Genomic DNA, 19627 nt, shown 5'->3' with positions numbered 1-19627 from the left:
AAGGCGTAAGGACTGTGGTACCTTTGGTACCTTCGAAAATGTAGCTGTACGAGCTAGTGAGACTTGTTAAGTTAGGCAGTTCTATTGTGTTAAAGCATTTGAATTTGATGTAGCCAAGCTGAGTTGAATTGGCTGTTGATGTAATTGTCATTAAATCGCCACTTTATTACTAGAAGCTCTTGTTGTCAAGTTCTTGAGTTAGATGTGCTGTTGTGTTGTTGTTAAGTAGTGTTTGCGGAAGACCTGGTGGAGAAGATCGTAACACTGGTGTCTTGAAGTGGGATTTCTCATGGCTTCTGTGAAACTGCTTGCTGAACTTGATCTAAAAGAATTGAAACAAGAGCTTCGGTGTCGTGGACTGAAATGCTTTGAAAGAAACAAGGAAACCCTAAGAGAACGCCTTCGACAAGACTTGCTGGACGAAGATGAAGACCCCAACTCATATCTGTTCGAAGTACAACCAGATATCAGAGAGCTCATGAACGCCGTGAATGAACGGATGGACTCGTTCCTGGTACAGCTGGGTACGAAGCCGGAAGAGGTCAACGAGCAGGTCTGTACCATAGTTAAACAGATAGGTATCAGTACCTCGCTAAACAACTCTGATGAAACGTTTGTTGCCATATTGAACAAGACAGAGGAACAGATGGCTACCATGTCAAGAGGTATTAACAATCCGTTACTCAACGGAGACGCTGTTGATGGTAGCGCTGTCTATGGCCGCGATAGCGAGCCTTGCAAGATTGGCTCTCATGACAAGAAGCCTGACATTTGTTGTGACAACGCTGAGCACAGATCTGAGCATGTCAACGTGATTTTTGCCTGCACCCAGGCATTGAACAAGAACTGTGCTGACGGGGCCGCCTCGCAGGGAAAGTGCGAGCACCGAAAGACTTACCAACAAAGTCTTGACCGAACGGACGTTTGTTCTGATACCAGTATCAGCAAGAGAAGCGCTGATGGTGGTGCAGCAGATGGACTTGTGCACATAGGACGTTTTCCACGTGCCCCACAGACATGTCTTCCAGGCAAGCTTGCAGATTATTCCATGTTTGACAACCTGGTCTCCTGGGGGCCCACGGTGCATCGAGAAAGCCTGCTGAAGCAACGTATAAGACCAATGGTCTTGATGAACAATGCCATGACATCAAGTGCTTCGCTACTTGCCACGAGGCTGCGATCGGTGGCGACTGAGAGAAAGGCCAGAAAACGTACACGGCTTCCTCTCAACCAAAAGAAGACCAACTGGTGCAGGAGAAAGCGACACACACAGGTTGCACTGCAGATGGCCCCATTGAGGTGGCAATACAAGCCCACTGCCGCTCCCACCGATAGACCCCCACCTGCGTCTATGAACCTCCAACGCCCATGTCGTGAGGTAGATTTTGTCCGGGACGGACAAATCTAAGAAGGGGGCAATGTTGTAACTTCAGTGGCGGACTGAAAGGGTTAATGTGTGTGCGGCCTACTGATACACACGACTAAGGCCAATCACACAGGTCAACGGGTCAACGGCTGTCGATAGACAAGGGCCAGTACTACTAGTTCACGCAAGTATGACCTGTGTTGTGATCATGTGATCAAGAGCCTTCACGGTCGGGACACAGTGTGTTTACAAGGACAGTTGAGTCCAGAACAGCAAGGCGTAAGGACTGTGGTACCTTTGGTACCTTCGAAAATGTAGCTGTACGAGCTAGTGAGACTTGTTAAGTTAGGCAGTTCTATTGTGTTAAAGCATTTGAATTTGATGTAGCCAAGCTGAGTTGAATTGGCTGTTGATGTAATTGTCATTAAATCGCCACTTTATTACTAGAAGCTCTTGTTGTCAAGTTCTTGAGTTAGATGTGCTGTTGTGTTGTTGTTAAGTAGTGTTTGCAGAAGGCTTGGTTGAGAAGAGCGTAACAATATAATAGTTTAACCGCCTTTGGTTAACGGATATGTTTCTGAACTACATTGTACGCCTCGTTGTTTTCCAGCCTTTTTGATCTTCAATGGTGTAGGGTGTCTGGTAACCCTAATTACATGTTAACACTTTTAAAATCGTGAATCAACTCACTTCTGGAGTGGTTCCAATGTTGACAAACGTGGGCATCTGCGGCGAAATTATCATCCAGGCCACGAGAACTGAACTGTTGATGACAACTAAGATGGCAACAATCAGAAATAGACTGCTGTCTCGTAGCATCTGGTCAAAAAACAACAACAACAGATGTTGTGAAACAGAAACTGTTGGCTTATTTATACATTACAACAGACAAAAGAATTATTTTTTAACGAAGAGAGCCAAGTAATCAGTAGTTAGAACTTTTTTAGTTTGCAAGGATAGGGATGAACTCGGCAGCGACCTTTATAGATTATACAATGCAAACCGATCAAAAGGCTAGCAATGCTAAAAACTGAAAATTGTGATTCTACAAGTAGCCTATAATGGCTACTCTCGAGGATTAACGCATAGAAGTAGCTGTCTTGGAACGAAATTTTACATAGCTATTTAGGTTAATTACTCTCTTTTCTACCTCTCCTCTAGATGTGCTAAGCAGAATACCCCCTCCCCCACGTCAAGTTGAACAGACCAGACCTATAGTGCCGCACTGCTGAGGGCCCTAAATAACGCATTTACAATTTAGAACCACTACGTACATTCCTAGCCATAGAAAGCCTTGTGGAGGACTAAAATATTAACAGCGCAAAATAAAACTAAATATGAAACATTCATCATTAAAACAAATTGCCCTCAACAACAAAATGACACCAACAAATAACACAGGCAGGGCCGGCCTTAGGCCGATTGCTCAAATTGGGCCCCTCACCTAGCACGGGCCCCGCAATTTACATTAAGCATATCGCTATCAGTCATGGCTCTTGTCACAGGTTTGTAAAGATGTAGGACTTAAAGGGTTAACTAATTTAGTGTATCGTACGAGAGACGTAACATTAATTAACCAAATGGTGACTTTGTGTTTGAGTTGCTTCCCACACATGCTGCATAACAACTGTTAATATAATGATCTAATTAAAAGTAATAGTTGTTTTTGTAAAATTAAACTTTAGAAGAGGGTCTTCGCAAGCATCCATTAAATAGGGCCCCTAAATTAGTAAAGCCGGCCCTGAACACAGTACTCTTGTATTTAGAACAAATAACACAGCACTCACTCTTGTATTTAAAACTTTGTGTCCTGCTGTGAAAATTTCATACACTCTCCAGGTCTTGGCAAACAAGGCGCCAAAACTTAATGAGAAACTCAGGATGACAGTGAAGGTCCGCAACTGGCGATAGAGTGAAAGTACTTAGTTAATACCAAGGAGAGATATGAAGATATAGTGAAAGTACTTAGTTAATACGAAGGAGAGATATGAACAGTATCCACCAGAGGTGTCACTAGGGTTACTGTCAACCCCTACCCCCCATAACCGCATCCCAATATAAATCATGTAAAGATGTTAATTTAGATGGTCTCTATTGTAATTAGATGTTAATTTAGCTGGCCTCTATTGGAATTTTTTGTAGTGGGTTTTTTAATGTACGTCTGTTCAGGGGCAGGGGAGAAGCCTCTATAAGTTTTTTGTGGTCTGTCTGTCAGTCCGTTCGTCAGACTCTTACGTGTACACCTCAAAAACTAGAAAAGATGTCGAACATTTGATTTCATATTTTGTAGCTTGCAAAGTTTATGTGTGACTGCTATTTTCTTTCTTTTGAATCAGAATCCTTATTGTTTTTACAATTAAATATGTAGGCCTTTTTTTAAAATCAAAACAGGGGAGACTAAAGTAAATAAATAGAGGTGATACTATTGTCTATTTTTATAATATTTATGCATACAGTTTTTTACCTACCAAATATATATATATATAACTATTTATATCGCTAAATAATGTTCTTTCTTTTGTACAGGATCTAATATCTGATATTGTGTTGATTGTTCTGGAGTAGAGTATACTTGTATCATTTTTCTGTCTTTAGGGGGTTCATTGGTTAGGTAGAATGTCTTTGATATTAAATAATATTTCTATTACTGTTATTATATTTTTGGGTGAATCACTTTTCAATTGTTTATGATTTAATACTTGTGAATTATGATAACTTAGAAATAAAACATATTAAAAAAAAAAAAAAAAAAAAAAAAAGCCCACAAAAGAGGCAAGATGGCCCATAAAAGAGGCATATAAAGCCCAAAAAAGAGGCAAAGAAAAGAGGCCCAAGGCCCAAGGATTCCTATGATGATAAAGCTAAAATTGAATAGCGCAAATTTTGAGGGTTCCTTTTAAAAAAAAAAAAAAAAAAAAGAACAATGTTTTAACCATAATTGTTGTGAAAACATGGAATTCACAGTTTTGTCTTATGTGTTTATGGCAATATAATCTTATGCTAAATTAAAAAAAAAAAGACTTATATAACAAACAAAAAAAAAAAACAAAAAAAAAAAAAAAGAATTTAATACGTACTTTATGTTATGCATTAAAAAAGTATTTAGTTATTATTGTTAATAGCGATTACCAAATCCATACAAGATGCATTGAGGATTGAGTATTTTGATGGTCGTTAAATCCATTAATTTGAGAAATTAGATCAAGCTGACATTGAACCTTATCTTCATAACAATCAGTTCATTGAATACTTATGAGTATGAACAATGTAATAATCATAATATTAACAAAGTCTGCCTGCCAAATACTATAATCACTTCGGCAACACTTTGGCCCCACATGTATGTACGAGTGAGTTAGAATGGTGGTTGTTGATAGTTTATAGATCTATATTCTATTCTACAGTTTCCGATATTCGAACTAAAAATATTGAAATCTTCCTCTTTACATGCATTGCTTACCAAATAGATGACCCAGGGGTTGGGCCCTACGGGGGCGTATCTGAGTTTATGTGGAAACACGATTTCGTTTTGTAATCTTATTTATTTGCGTCGACAAAAATTGTCTGTATAAATTTATAAAATATGTGTCGATTAATGGCATTCATTCAAAGCTATTTCCACCAATTAAAGATCGTATCAACAGCATCCTCTTCTTACAATGTGAGAACTTACTATGCAAGTCACTTCCTCCTTCACGTCCATGATATAGATAGTACTATAGGAGATCATACAGCCAAGAAGTATTATATTATTGAGCCTCGGGGATGACATTTTTACGATTCTGTCAGGAATAAAATACATAGTCTTTAAAGTTGTAGACCTACTTTCCAAATACAGATGTAATAAACTGTCCTTGAGAGATTAACATGTTCGAAGTGTGCTTAAGAATACACAGACCGTAAAGTGTTATTAAAAAAAACAATCTGACATAACTATGAATCGCCAACACTGACAGAAATATTTTCGGAAAAAAATATTTAATTAATTTGAAAACTATCTCACAATTTGGCAAAAGATTGTGTAGAAGAGAGTCGGTATTAATCTTCGGACTCGAAGACAAGCGTTATTATTATTATTAATATTATACTGCTTGTAATCTTTATCCCCGTTTCCAAACATAAAATTTTAAAAAGCAGCTTTTCTGTTTTCAGAGATAATGCAAAGACACACATGTTACACAAAAACTGTTTCGAGTCATAAAAATATTGTTCGAGCTAAAGACATTGTGCTATCATGTTACAAAGATGTTAAGAATCCTACACCAAAATTATATACATAAATGTAGTAGTAAAGTTTCCCTTTCTATCTATAGGTTAATCCCGGCTCCCTCACGTTAGGCAATCCCAAGTAACCACATTTACTTTCCCCATCTGATGTCAGGTACCCACTAGAATTGGGTGGACTCAGGGGCGCCCTTAAAATACCGAAATTAAAAATTCCCCGTAGACCTTGGTTCGAAAGCCTAGCGCTTTACCCCTTTGTTAATTTTCTTTAAATGGTAAAGTACAAATAATCTTGAACTAATATGAATAGTACAACCTGTGACATTTGTTGCAGACGTTAAATACTAAGAGTCCAGCAGACATAGTCATCCCGAAACTGGCCAGAATCCAAAACCCGTTTCTCATGTATACGTCAATATTCTTAGTTACATTTTTATTTTTTGTTTCGTCCACTGGACGTACACCTGTGAATATAAAGTTGTTGTTTTTTAGCAAACTTTTTACATTAACCATTAGCTTCGAGAAGTGAGAGAAATAACGTGTACAAGATTTTGGCCTGACAGGCGAAGTCACTGACAGAAGTGATAGGTAATAAGCTCGGTACAAAAAGAGACCAATTTATCCTACGGTAATGTGAGAGAATAAAAGAAAATATTTGTAAGCTTTTCACTTAGGCTCAGTTTGGTTATATAAAATATAGGAAAAAACACAATTTATTGCCTAATAGTTAAACACGCCATAACATTGTCTCTCCAGTCACTTTCTTCATAGCCAAAAGTCTAAGGGAGATAAAAGGTCATAAAAACAAAGAGAAAAAAAAATCATTTATTTCAAGTTTAAATTTTGCTCATAGTAGTATGTCTGTACAGCTTAGTCAGGCTTAGTGGATAGAGCGTCGCGCTGATAAAGCAAATGTAGTGGGTTTGATCCTCTTACTGTTCATTTTTTTAAATATAGTTTGCAATGACAGATAAAATATAAATATTTAGTTAACTATATTATAATATATAATAAAACTGGAATTTATTTTTTTACAAAGTTTATATAAACTCAGTCTGTTTGTCTGTCTGTCTGGTACACATTTTTAACACGTTAATTCTCCCACTTCTTATTCTCGGATCAAGTTGAAATTTTGCACAATTATTCATTGTTCCTAAAAAAACAAAAACATGACTCAATCAATATTAACCAATCAGTTAATTAAGTAGTGATAATTAACTTTTTTTTATCGAAAATAGGAAATAATTCTTACAGTATTATGATTATGGTTTGTAAAAGTGGAGTTTTTCTCTTTAGATAAGTTTTGTTTACTTTGTACATTTCGCTTTTTAGATTACTTGTTTTGTTATCTGTTAAAGTTCTCATGTTACATGTCTTTCAGTTCTCACAGCTGTAGTCTTACTTCGACTGTCTTGTCCGTACCTGTCTTAACTGCATGACTCTCACCTGAGTCCCAGACTATCTTAGATTCGTTCAAGGAACAGTTCCACTGGCCATCAGAGCCGTTGAAGTGACATTGTCCGAGAAGTTCAAACCCAGAAGCGTTATCTGTCGGTTGAAATATAGAATGATCAAATAGTATTGATAGCGAGACCAGATAATAGTCTCTGAAATCTCAGAGGCCGTTCAAACTAACCATCATGCTTGTAGGGTTACCAGACAACTGAACATCCAAAAGAGGACAAAAAGAAGGACAGAATTGTAAAAAGGAAGATAAAATTAGAAGACTGTAGACTTTAGCATGGCTTATAATTTAATTTATAACAAGTAATGTTAGAAAGTTGTTGTTTTTTTTTGCAAACGACTATTCCTCCTTTATTAAGTAGATAATGTTCTGTAAGAGCGTTTTACTCCACGACTAGAAACTAATGAATGATAGATTTAATAAAATGGAACATTTTAACCCTGCCTCGATTCGCCCCACCCCTTTTTCGAAAAAATTCCTCAGTGTATATAAAATTCTAATGATAGGCAGATAAATCCAGACTTAGAAGACGGTGCGCTTTTAAAATGTATTTATTTATTTAATGATGGCATGCAGGAATACACTCTGATGTATGTATGTTCAAGAAATAGATTGTCTAGCGTCTAGAGTGTTCAGTGTTTCCCAAATGTTTTCGTTAACTTTTTGAGTATTTAGTGGAACGATTAGCTCATTAGAGACCCCGTAAGGCGAAAAGATGCTATTAGTTTTGTGTGGCCTGTCTGTCCAAAAGCTATTTATAAACTGTAAGAGTCAGTAAGACGCCTGTGTCTTGTGCAGATAAGTCTAAAGGGAGGTAACACTCAAATAAACAAATCAATGAACACGAAAGGTTAACGATATAAAGTCGACACGCCGATGAACCTAGTCGAAAAAGACGTTTACGACGTCAAGATGAGAACCGTGGAATGTCGTAGTATTTCAATATCTACTTCAGAATTTAAAGCCTCTAATGCTGACAAAAGTCTTGTGTGTTTTCTTTCACTACACTTCAAATCCTAGTCTTATTTTCAATAGTCACTTGACTGTCTCTAAGCAAAACGTGACCTTTTTATGAAACAAATAGCAAGACTAGTACCAGTTAGCTACTAGGTGATGGACCGGTTCGGGGTCAAATGTTCGAGTCCGACTCGGAATTTAATTATGTTTCGCCAATTTTACCTCACCTTCTTTTCGTGCTAAATTCCAACTCTTGTTTGTCATAACAAAACTAAATCGTTAGAGCCGTTTTCGAGATCCGTGTCCACCCATCTTTTGGTGTTTTTTTTAAGGGATTTTGAAGGCTGCCTGGTCGTGTGGTTCGCTCGTTGGACTGTCGTTCGGACTTATCGATGGTCCCGGGTTCAAAAGACTGTTATTCTGTTTCAATTTTCACACGACAATCGCTTAACATTTTTTCTCTCATGTCACATTGACTACTGTAAAGATGATACTTGCAGTCACGAAGTTAAAATAAAATTAAAAAAAAAAATACTAGAAAATCTGGCTAGCTTGAAGAGATGGTTATCTAAGTTTAGCTGAAATATTCTCTCACCATTTTTAAACTGATATATCTCTATGCCAGGTATTCTGTCGCCGTTGTTGTTGAAAAAGAACTCACAAGAAAGAGAATTGAACCGCACTTTTTGCATGCTGTCACGCATGATCTTCAGTAAAGTTTCATTGTGGTAGTTAAAATTCTCCAGGCCGTTGACATCACCTATAAGACAACAAACTCAAGAGAACATTTTCTTCTAAGTCTTCAAAAGCTTATATACATCACCACGACAGTTCAATGTTAGATTAAAAGCTACGAAAGTTGGCAAGTAGCTAGCATCCATCATTTTCATTAAATTGAAAACCAGATTGACGTATTTTTTCGTATAAATTATTATTTTTTAAATGAAGCAAATGGGATAGATCTCTTTAAATGAAGAATATGGAATAGATCTCTTTAAATGAAGCAAATGGAATAGATCTCTTTAAATGAAGCTAATGGAATAGATCTCTTTAAATGAAGCAAATGGGATAGATCTCTTTAAATGAAGCAAATGGAATAGATCTCTTTAAATGAAGCAAATGGAATAGATCTCTTTAAATGAAGCAAATGGAATAGATCTCTTTAAATGAAGCAAATGGAATAGATCTCTTTAAATGAAGCAAATGGAATAGATCTCTTTAAATGAAGCTAATGGAATAGATCTCTTTAAATGAAGCAATGGGATAGATCTCTTTAAATGAAGTAAATGGAATAGATCTCTTTAAATGAAGTAAATGGAATAGATCTCTTAAAATGAAGCAAATGGAATAGATCTCTTTAAATGAGACTAAAAGTATAAAGTGTAATAGCTTGAAAAGAAATTCATTAATGCATCACCCCTCCTCACTGACGCCTTCTAAAAAATGAGTCTAAAACTAGAAAAAGAAACCTCTAACCCCATATTTTCAGTCTCCGTTACAAAGCCTGGGCATTTGGGATAAGATTCAACCCATTTTTCAGACCCTAATTACAGAGTCCTAAAGAATTATATCTTGAGACACCCGAACAAATGAAAAGATTTGGACAAATGGCGAGGCATGGGAGATTGGATACCTTTAAGAGAAATTGGCTTTTCACCGATACCTCTAAGAGAGATTGGCTAAACACCGATACCTCTATAGAGATTGGCTATTCACCGATACCTCTATGAGAGATTGGCTATACACCGATAACTCTATGAGAGATTGGCTATACACCCATAACTCTATGAGAAATTGGCTATTCACCTATATTTCTATGAGAAATTGGCTATTCACCGACACCTCTTTCCAATAGTTTCCTATTAACTAAATGATCATTCAATCACAAAAGCTTTGGAGTATCGTCATGTTAAAGCTAACCAAAGGTCAAAGATCCTCCTTTTCCATCCCAACAGTCCAAGAAAGTGCTTCCTATTTCTGCTAATCAATGTACGGCCACAAAATGTGACCCGCGGATCTGGAACCTTTCTTGCATCCTTACCGCATGAAATCTACTTGGTTTCCCATATCTCTTTGTTATTCAAGTCATGTCCTTCTAACGGACTTATCCCCCCCCCCCAGGGCGCCACTATGACCCACAAGAGCTGACGCTTCAGATTCTACCCACCAAAATTACTATTCAACCCATGACTCAGACCCTCAGACCAAGTGACTCACCTGATTCCGTGAGATTTGTCAATGTATTATTTAATGCCATGGCGATAGCCCAGACCGCGTCATAGGCTTCAGGTGCACGGTGTTCATTGTACACCGAACCATCCGAAAAAAAAGTCTGGTAATAGTCCTCGAATTCTTTTGGAATTTCAGATTTGAGCATACTGACAAAAAAAAGTAGAGCTCAGTGTTACCAATGTAGACTTTGGTGTTTACTAGGAGGTAAAGATACAGCACTTAAAGGTTACAATACATGAGAGATTTTGTTCTATTCTCTTAATGTGAATGATAATACAACAGAAACACTTTGTTTGCTTTGTAAAGACTTTTATTTCATAAATAAAAAAACTTGAAGTAGGTTTCTATAAATAACGTTGTACAGTCGATTGAAGTAGAATGCACGTTAGAGGGTGTGCTTTAGTTCGGTCACAAACGGAGCTATCGAGTACGCATTTAGAGATTATTTTTTGTTACTGCCAACTACGGTGTTGTGAGAAGATAATCGTTTGTAAAAATGTTTTGTAAAATGTTTTACATGTTTCGGATGTTTCTTCAGAGTTGAAGATAATTACTTCCTAGTCCAAACCTCACGCGGGACGACGGGGGATGGAAGCGGGCAGGGTTTGAACCCGGGACCATCGATAAATCTGAACGACAGTCCAGCGCGCAAACCGCATGACCAGGCAGCCATCCATGAACTGCTCCTAAAACACACACACAAATACACATACAATAAGAAGACGTACATGACTGCATAGTCTCATAAGTTTTGATAATTAATCCAGTTAGACATTGTCCAACTAAAGACTAAATAAACCACTATGCTGACTAACTCCATAGTGTTCCACGAATTTTGTTCCTTATCGGTTCGCAGAATTCTCACGTCAACCACCAAGTTCACTTAGCTGTAGTGCCCAAGAGATCAACTTCAAGGTGCTTTCGTGTTGAGTCGGCCTAGAGGTATATGCAGAATAAAGAACATAAATACTAACAAAACAAAGGGACTCTTACTTGTAGAGTCGGGTTCCACTAAACTCCTTTTTGAACTGGGTAGGACTCAGCCCATTCTCGGTCAAATAGTCTTTTTGCTTACAGATGGTTTGCGATGAAACGGCGAAATATCTTCCTATTACCTGAAAAGTAACTCAGATATATATACACACATAGATAGATAGATAGATAGATTTATAGATTGATAGAGACATTTGTTTTGTTCTATATTCAGTTTAAAATCAACTTATATTAGAAGTAAGCAAGTAATCGCTGGAATTTTTATTAAAAGCTGAAATACACTCAAAGTAGTAATCAACTTTATATCGATATTAAGCTTTACACAGCAAAACAAAAACAAACAAACAAAAAATGGTCTAAAATATCGATATATATACACACAAACACATTTGCTAGCGAATAATACCTGTCTGATTTGTTCTGGAGTACATCCACAAGCAGTATCGTTGACATCCATCCAGTGTCTGTCGTAGAATGATGGAAAGAGCCAGACAACCTTTTTATACCAGGTTCCATCTTTATCATTATTGTAAGCCTAATTCAAAAGGGAAGGAACAGGAGCATGGGCAGCAGTCTTTACAATCAAACATTGTATAGGACCTAAAATGTGCACAATATTAAGAACAAGGCCTTATCATGAGTCTTAAAAGCTAAGAAAAAAGTGCGGTGTTGTAGGCCCTACATAGCAGATTTTATCACATCGGTCGATTTCAAAGCGTGTCAAGTTGGTTAGCTATCTTTGGCAGTGCTGGATTTACCCAGAGGCAACATAAGCTATAGGTTAGGGCCCTTAAAGCAAAAAAAAATAAAAAAAATCTGGGTTTATTTTCAGTCATTTTGAAGAAAGAACTAATGAAACTTTGCATTATGTTGCTGCCAAGGGGCTCCAGATCTCAAAGAGCTTAGGGTCTTTGCAAGTCTAAATCCAGTCTTGATCTTTCGCTGTCTATTCAACGATGTTTTCTCTAAGTCTTCTCCACCAGTTTGTCGTATGCGTTCTCCAGCTGTCCTTGTCTGCCAGGTGTGACGGTGACCTTACGCCTGAGCTGGTCCGCGTCTCCGTATCGTCCTTACGCTCGCCAAAAACAATGATTTTCTTTGGCACTATTTCATATAATTAAAGATATAATGAGCTAAACAGAAACGATATTTTATCTTAAAAGAAGGTTATTTATCTTATCTTATCTTATATAAGAAATAAGGGTCTTAGTCAAGGATGCAGTCTATAAATACTGTTACGAATGAACAGTGACAGGTAGAGGTCACTATGTGTGACCCCGGCGAGATGACACAGCACCGAGTGTTATCTGGAATCTATGCATGTAAACAAAGACAGGATGGGACGTGCCTCACGTGTTGTTCCAGAGGACGAACAGATTTACGAAGGGGGGCATTGTGACAAATGAACAGTGACAGTTAGAGGTCACTACGTGTGACCTCGGCGAGATGACACTGCAGCAGGCATCCTCTGGAATCGACATGTATAAACAACAACAGGATGTGATGTTTCCTCCCATGTTGTTCCAGAGGGTACTAGCAGTGTTTTTGCAACAATAGACAAGCGATTAGGGACTCTTTATAAACCAGAGATGTTCATGTGAAAAGAGTCAGTACAGTCGTCGATACTGTTCTCTACTGTGCGAGACAGTAGAAGAGAGTGGACTTGAGCCGTTACAGTCGATACAGTCGATGTAAGACGTATACGCTACATGTTACAGTGACGAATTGTTATAGTTATAATTCAATAAAGTTATTTAAAGCTGAAAGTTGAGTCGTCAAGTTCTTTGCAGTGTTTCTTTTATTTGTGTGCCTAGTACATTTAGCCAGAAAATCAGAAATACGTAACAATACTTACTGAACACGCAAGTTTTCTCCCTTTTCCTTCATACATGTTGACGATGATAATCCGGGCATCTTTTTTCTAGTGTTCAAACGGAAGAGGAAGAGTATATGTGTTCGTATTAGAAAACGTTTATGACTTAAGGGAAGAAAAAAAAAGATTTGTCACTCGAACGGAAGCGACTATTTTTAGCTTATGGAAATTATTATCAAGAATATCATAAAACCTAATTATAAAAGAAAAAAAACTATATAAAACAATTTCCATGGAAACGGTCGTCTGAAGAGACAAGTAGGCCAATAGGGAAGCAACCCTAAGGGTTAAGTCGATTTCACTGAAGTGGATGGGAGAAAGCCCCCAAAACTGTCATCATCCATACACCGTTCCTTGAGGGGCCGTTTTTTATGGCGGACAGCCTAACGGCTGATAAGGTATAGAGGAGTAGGGAGGAGTTTCTGAATCGAGGGTCTTGGGATTGAAACCATCGCTAATAGGGATGTAAAAATGTAGATCTGATTAGATCTTTTCCAGAAAGAAGCAAGCTTCCTTAGACCTAGAGTTCCAAGAGTCCTAGACTCAACTCTTAGGGCAAGCTTCCTTAGACCTAGAGTTGCAAGAGTCTTAGACTCAACTCTTAGGGCAAGCTCCCTTAGACCTAGAGTTTCAAGAGTCTTAGACTCAACTCTTAGTGCAAGCTCCCTTAGACCTAGAGTTTCAAGTGTCTTAGACTTAACTCTTTTGACAAAGACACTGGAGCTGGGGACACTGATACAAGACATGCGCCATTGTTTGGCCTGTAGCAACAACGACTAAAATATGAGAGAAGCAAAGACACTTTACAAAGTATTGCTGTGACTAGATGGGCTGTTGAAAGACACTTTACAAAGTATTGCTGTGACTAGATGAGATGTTCAAAGACACTTTACAAAGTATTGCTGTGACTAGATGGGCTGTTCAAAGACACTTTACAAAGTATTGCTGTGACTAGATGGGCTGTTCAAAGACACTTTACAAAGTATTGCTGTGACTAGATGGGCTGTTCAAAGACACTTTACAAAGTATTGCTGTGACTAGATGGGCTGTTCAAAGACACTTTACAAAGTATTGCTGTGACTAGATGGGCTGTTCAAAGACACTTTACAAAGTATTGCTGTGACTAGATGGGCTGTTCAAAGACACTTTACAAAGTATTGCTGTGACTAGATGGGCTGTTCAAAGACACTTTACAAAGTATTGCTGTGACTAGATGGGCTGTTCAAAGACACTTTACAAAGTATTGCTGTGACTAGATGGGCTGTTCAAAGACACTTTACAAAGTATTGCTGTGACTAGATGGGCTGTTCAAAGACACTTTACAAAGTATTGCTGTGACTAGATGGGCTGTTCAAAGACACTTTACAAAGTATTGCTGTGACTAGATGGGCTGTTCAAAGACACTTTACAAAGTATTGCTGTGACTAGATGGGCTGTTCAAAGACACTTTACAAAGTATTGCTGTGACTAGATGGGCTGTTCAAAGACACTTTACAAAGTATTGCTGTGACTAGATGGGCTGTTCAAAGACACTTTACAAAAGTATTGCTGTGACTAGATGGGCTGTTCAAAGACACTTTACAAAGTATTGCTGTAACTAGATGGGTTGTAGGGAGGAGATCCAAACTTACTTTAAGGTTGATCACACTCTCCTCTGGATCGTTTGTGAACATTTCTTGATTGGCCACATCGATTCCTTCTTGCTTTAAGTCTTGTTTCAACATTTCATTCACCTTAGTGAAAGAAGTTACAAACAATTGTGACCAGTGGACAATATTTGGACAAATTATAACGATCAAAACGTAGTTTTCAATGTGTGGTCAATTAGGTAGTATTTTTCCCAAAAGATCTACAATGGCTTTTAAATTATGTAGTGGTTCAACAATATTAACGTAGTGATTATGTAGTGGTTTAACAATCTTTAACGCAGTGATTATGTAGTGATTTAACAATATTGTTACGAATCTCACTATCCAGGCTCTCTGCAAACTGCACCATACACCACCAACTTAAAGAACTTGACAACTCAGGGCTCCAAAGTAACTTAACACTTTAATAGTTGATAAATAACAGCCAATACTGTACAATTGGCAACACGTACACTGTTCAAATATCTCTCCGATAACACCGTTCCGCCGTATCAACTCTTGCACTGGCCTCTCCGTCTCGTTCCGGGCTTGCACTGGATTCAACAGTTCCGGACTGACTTCACACACTAGGCTCGTTGTGTCGGACTCGATCGCAGACCAAGATCAAGACGCCGTTCGTCTCAACTGTACTTGATAGTACTCCGCACTGAACCGTCGTAATGCTCCGTACAGAACCACACCGCTGAACTGTGCTGTAGTCGACCGTGTTTTGAACTCTTGTCGTGAACCTCCTTTCTGAACCTTGCTGTATTGAGCCCCTTTTCTCGACCGTCATGACTGCGACACCTCCGCTCTTATATAGGGTCCCTACTGGCCTTCTCGAACCGGACAGAACGCCGCTCGACGTTTCTAGGTGGTCAGATGAATACAACTCTCGTGACGCTCCTGAGTTCTGTTCACGACGTCGATCCTTCCCGGACCGCCGTCGATCCTTCCCGAACCGCCGTGTTGACACTCGTCTCGGCTGATCGTGGTAAATCGTCACGGTTGACCGCTCGTCTAGCGCTGGCCTGGGGCGATTTGCGTCGGCTGACTACACTCACACCACTACCCCCATCTGTGCTACCACCAGGTTTATAACACTGCCCCTTCCTTAGATCTGTCCGTCCCGGACAGAATCAACCTCATGACATTGGCGGTAAAGTTTCGTCGCTGCAGGCGGGGGTCGATCGGTGGCAGTTGGCTTGCCTGTTGTGCTTGACGGAGCCATCCATGTTGCAGTCAGCAATGGTCGCTTCCTTCTTCTCCTCCAATTGGCCTTCACCTGTTTGCTTCGACGTCGTGCTTTCATCGCCATCCACGTTGAATTCAGAAAACGTTTTCTTCTTCTCCTCCAGTTAGCTTCATCTGGTTGTATCGACCTCGTGATCGCATGGTCATCCATATTGCACTCAGCAAAAGTCGCCTTCTTCTTCTTCTCCTCCAGTTAGCCTTCATCTGGTTGCATCGATGTCGTGGTCGTATCGTCATCCATATTGCACTCAGCAAAAGTCGCCTTCTTCTTCTTTTCCGCCAGTTGGTCTTCATGTGGCTGCAGTGATGTCGTGGTCGCATCGCTCTCTTGTACTTCGGTATTGAGGGTAGCCGCTTGGCACATCGAGAGGTATAGGATTTAAGGGCTGGGGATACCAAGATTGTTGGCCAAAAAGGTGACTTCATAGGTCTTTGCGAAGAAGGATTGGGATGGGCTTCAAATCCACAGGACAGCGAATTGTGGGACAGGTCAACATCTTCAGCCTTGTCTGGAGAGCATGCTCGTGGGGCAGGTTGGTAACACTCCTCGTGCAAAGGTCCCTCGTCTTCGGCTTCAGGCTCCATTCGGCTTTCTTCATCACCATCAGGACCTCTCTCTCTCGTCTCAGTATCGGGCCAATCACTTGTTGGTTTCAGACCTTGTCGATGACTTTCATCGTGCAAATGTCCATCAACTTCAACTTTAGGCTTCCTTGGATTCTCTTGATCGTCATCGGGACTTTCATCTCCAGTCTTGGCAGCTGGACCAACGTCTGCTAGGTGCAGACCTGACTGGTATCTCTCGAATCGTATATGTCTCTCAACGGTTTCATCAGGTTTTAATGGGTTCTCATGATCACCACCACGGCTCCTCTCACTTGTCTGAGAATCTTGATAAACGTCAGTAGGGTCCAACCTTTGTAGGTGACTTTCGACTTGCAAAAGTCCGTCAGCAACAGGCATGGACGTGGGCACAACGTTCACTTGATCTGTCTTGCTGTTTGAGGTGCTCATATCAGGTACAGCTGCATCACAAGCTTCTGTTGGACTATAGACCGATTTTCTTGTCTCTTCCTTGCTCTCTTTCTGATTCTCAGGTCTGTACTCCTTGTTTTTGGATTCACAGGCAGTACCACCTTCATCAGCATTGCCGTTGTTACTGCATATTTCTTCATGGCTTTGGGTGGGTAGTAGATCATTGTTTAACGATGGCGCAGCTCCTTTATCTTTCGAGTCTCTTTCCTCGCACAGGGTTTCTTCTACCACGTCCATCGTTTTCACCACGGGGCTCGTCACTTCTTTCGCTGAGGTACACATCTTTTTAATCTCTCTACAGAATTCCTCGGTGGACTTCTTCAATGTTATACTCATCTCGTCTAGTACAGAGTTTAAGAGCTCTCCCAAGTCTGGTGCGACTTCAAACAGATACGTGTCCGGATCTTCTTCTTCTTCCATAATGTCTTCCCGGAGGCGTGCTTGTAAGGTTTCCTTGTTTCCACATGCCTTCAGCCCTCGTTCACGGAGTTCTTGCTTCAGTTCTTTAAATTCAAGTTCGTACAGCAGTTTCAGACGAGCCATAGTAGATCCGATCCAATCCAATTCCGATCCGATCACACTTCTGACACCAGTTGTTACGAATCTCACTATCCAGGCTCTCTGCAAACTGCACCATACACCACCAACTTAAAGAACTTGACAACTCAGGGCTCCAAAGTAACGTAACACTTTAATAGTTGATAAATAACAGCCAATACTGTACAATTGGCAACACGTACACTGTTCAAATATCTCTCCGATAACACCGTTCCGCCGTATCAACTCTTGCACTGGCCTCTCCGTCTCGTTCCGGGCTTGCACTGGATTCAACAGTTCCGGACTGACTTCACACACTAGGCTCGTTGTGTCGGACTCGATCGCAGACCAAGATCAAGACGCCGTTCGTCTCAACTGTACTTGATAGTACTCCGCACTGAACCGTCGTAATGCTCCGTACAGAACCACACCGCTGAACTGTGCTGTAGTCGACCGTGTTTTGAACTCTTGTCGTGAACCTCCTTTCTGAACCTTGCTGTATTGAGCCCCTTTTCTCGACCGTCATGACTGCGACACCTCCGCTCTTATATAGGGTCCCTACTGGCCTTCTCGAACCGGACAGAACGCCGCTCGACGTTTCTAGGTGGTCAGATGACTACAACTCTCGTGACGCTCCTGAGTTCTGTTCACGACGTCGATCCTTCCCGGACCGCCGTCGATCCTTCCCGAACCGCCGTGTTGACACTCGTCTCGGCTGATCGTAGTAAATCGTCACGGTTGACCGCTCGTCTAGCGCTGGCCTGGGGCGATTTGCGTCGGCTGACTACACTCACACCACTACCCCCATCTGTGCTACCACCAGGTTTATAACAATATCAACGTAGTGATTATGTAGTGATTTAACAATATCAACGTAGTGATTAAGCTATGTGTTGGCTCAACAATCTTAAAGTAGTGGCTTAACTATCTTGCTGTAGAGATGTACGGATTTAAAAATCTTAAAGTATATAGTGATTACATACTGATTCAACAATCACAAAATAATTATAAGCTAGCTGTGGCATTCATACTCTCTTGCCTTGACTACTGCAACGCCGTGCTAGCAGGTATACCCGATGACAAAATAGCCTTTAAATAGCCAAGCTGCAACGTATACAGAACAACGCCGCACGAATAGTCCTTAGAAAAAACAAGACGAGATTCTGCTACTACGCTCTTGCGCACGCTCAATTGGCTTCCCGTGAAAGCGAGAATCGACTACAAGGTGGCCACACTTTGTCGTCAGTGTATCTATAATAAAGAAATGCCCTTGTACCTTAGCGAACTGATCACTCCATATGTCCCTCAGAGAGCCCTGCGCTCAATGGACTCAACGCTTCTAGTGGTGCCACGTTTCTCCATCAAAAGCTACGGTCTGCGGGCTTTTCAGTGCACTGAGTAAAGGTTTAGAACTCACTCCCCATAGATCTCCGACAGACAACATGCTACACTACTTTCAAGAAGAACATTAAGACCTACACGCTTAAAACTTTTAAAGATTAGTTTGTCATTTTAGCTCTCGTGTTTATGTTTGTAATGTTATCACAGCGCCTTGAGCCTACATTTTGTTTGTTAACAGCGCTTTATAAATACTATTATTATTATTATTATTAATTATTATTATAATGTTGTGATTTAATGATCTTAACTTGCTGATTAAGTAGAGCTGATTATGCAGTGCTGATTTTCTAGGGATTAACTCATTCTTACCATAGAAAACACGTTGTAATTCTCGTAAATGATGTGGACATTTTTCCAGCCCATTTCTTTAAATAGTTTCAGCCTTCCATGAGTTAAATTATGCTCTGGGGTCATGACACGGAAGAATGAGGGGAAGATTTCACTGTTTGACAAAAAGGGCGAGACGGAGGAATACGAGATCTGAAATGTATAGAAATAAATGTAGTTGTTTTGAAATGTATAGAAATAAATGTAGTTGTTTGTTTTTTTTTGGCTGCACTTAAGAACTTTTATAGATGATATCGGCTTACACCACTGGCAATCTATGTAGCCAGATCGTGTGTGATACAATTAATCATAGGTGGCCAATATATATAGGTCTT

General features: G+C 39.8%; 1 protein-coding gene across 1 annotated transcript in view; it reads right to left on the bottom strand.

Annotated features, from left to right (window-relative positions):
* The window catches only part of LOC106057584 (gamma-aminobutyric acid type B receptor subunit 2-like), a 47955-nt gene that overhangs the window by 5348 nt on the left and 22980 nt on the right, over nt 1–19627 (bottom strand). Inside the window, exons 7-18 of the mRNA XM_056032224.1 lie at nt 19275–19445; nt 14742–14843; nt 13093–13158; nt 11644–11772; nt 11238–11359; nt 10230–10390; nt 8608–8772; nt 7037–7138; nt 5907–6054; nt 5040–5148; nt 3154–3267; nt 2057–2185 (exon numbers count right to left, since the gene is read on the bottom strand). Of these exons, the coding sequence (XP_055888199.1) occupies nt 2057–2185; nt 3154–3267; nt 5040–5148; nt 5907–6054; nt 7037–7138; nt 8608–8772; nt 10230–10390; nt 11238–11359; nt 11644–11772; nt 13093–13158; nt 14742–14843; nt 19275–19445 (1518 nt within the window). The remainder of the gene's footprint in view (nt 1–2056; nt 2186–3153; nt 3268–5039; nt 5149–5906; nt 6055–7036; nt 7139–8607; nt 8773–10229; nt 10391–11237; nt 11360–11643; nt 11773–13092; nt 13159–14741; nt 14844–19274; nt 19446–19627) is intronic.

Source organism: Biomphalaria glabrata, chromosome 6 (assembly GCF_947242115.1).
Source record: "Biomphalaria glabrata chromosome 6, xgBioGlab47.1, whole genome shotgun sequence".
NCBI lineage: Eukaryota > Metazoa > Mollusca > Gastropoda > Planorbidae > Biomphalaria > Biomphalaria glabrata.
Note: the sequence above shows the minus strand (reverse complement) of the source record. Positions and strands in the feature narration are given on the sequence as shown.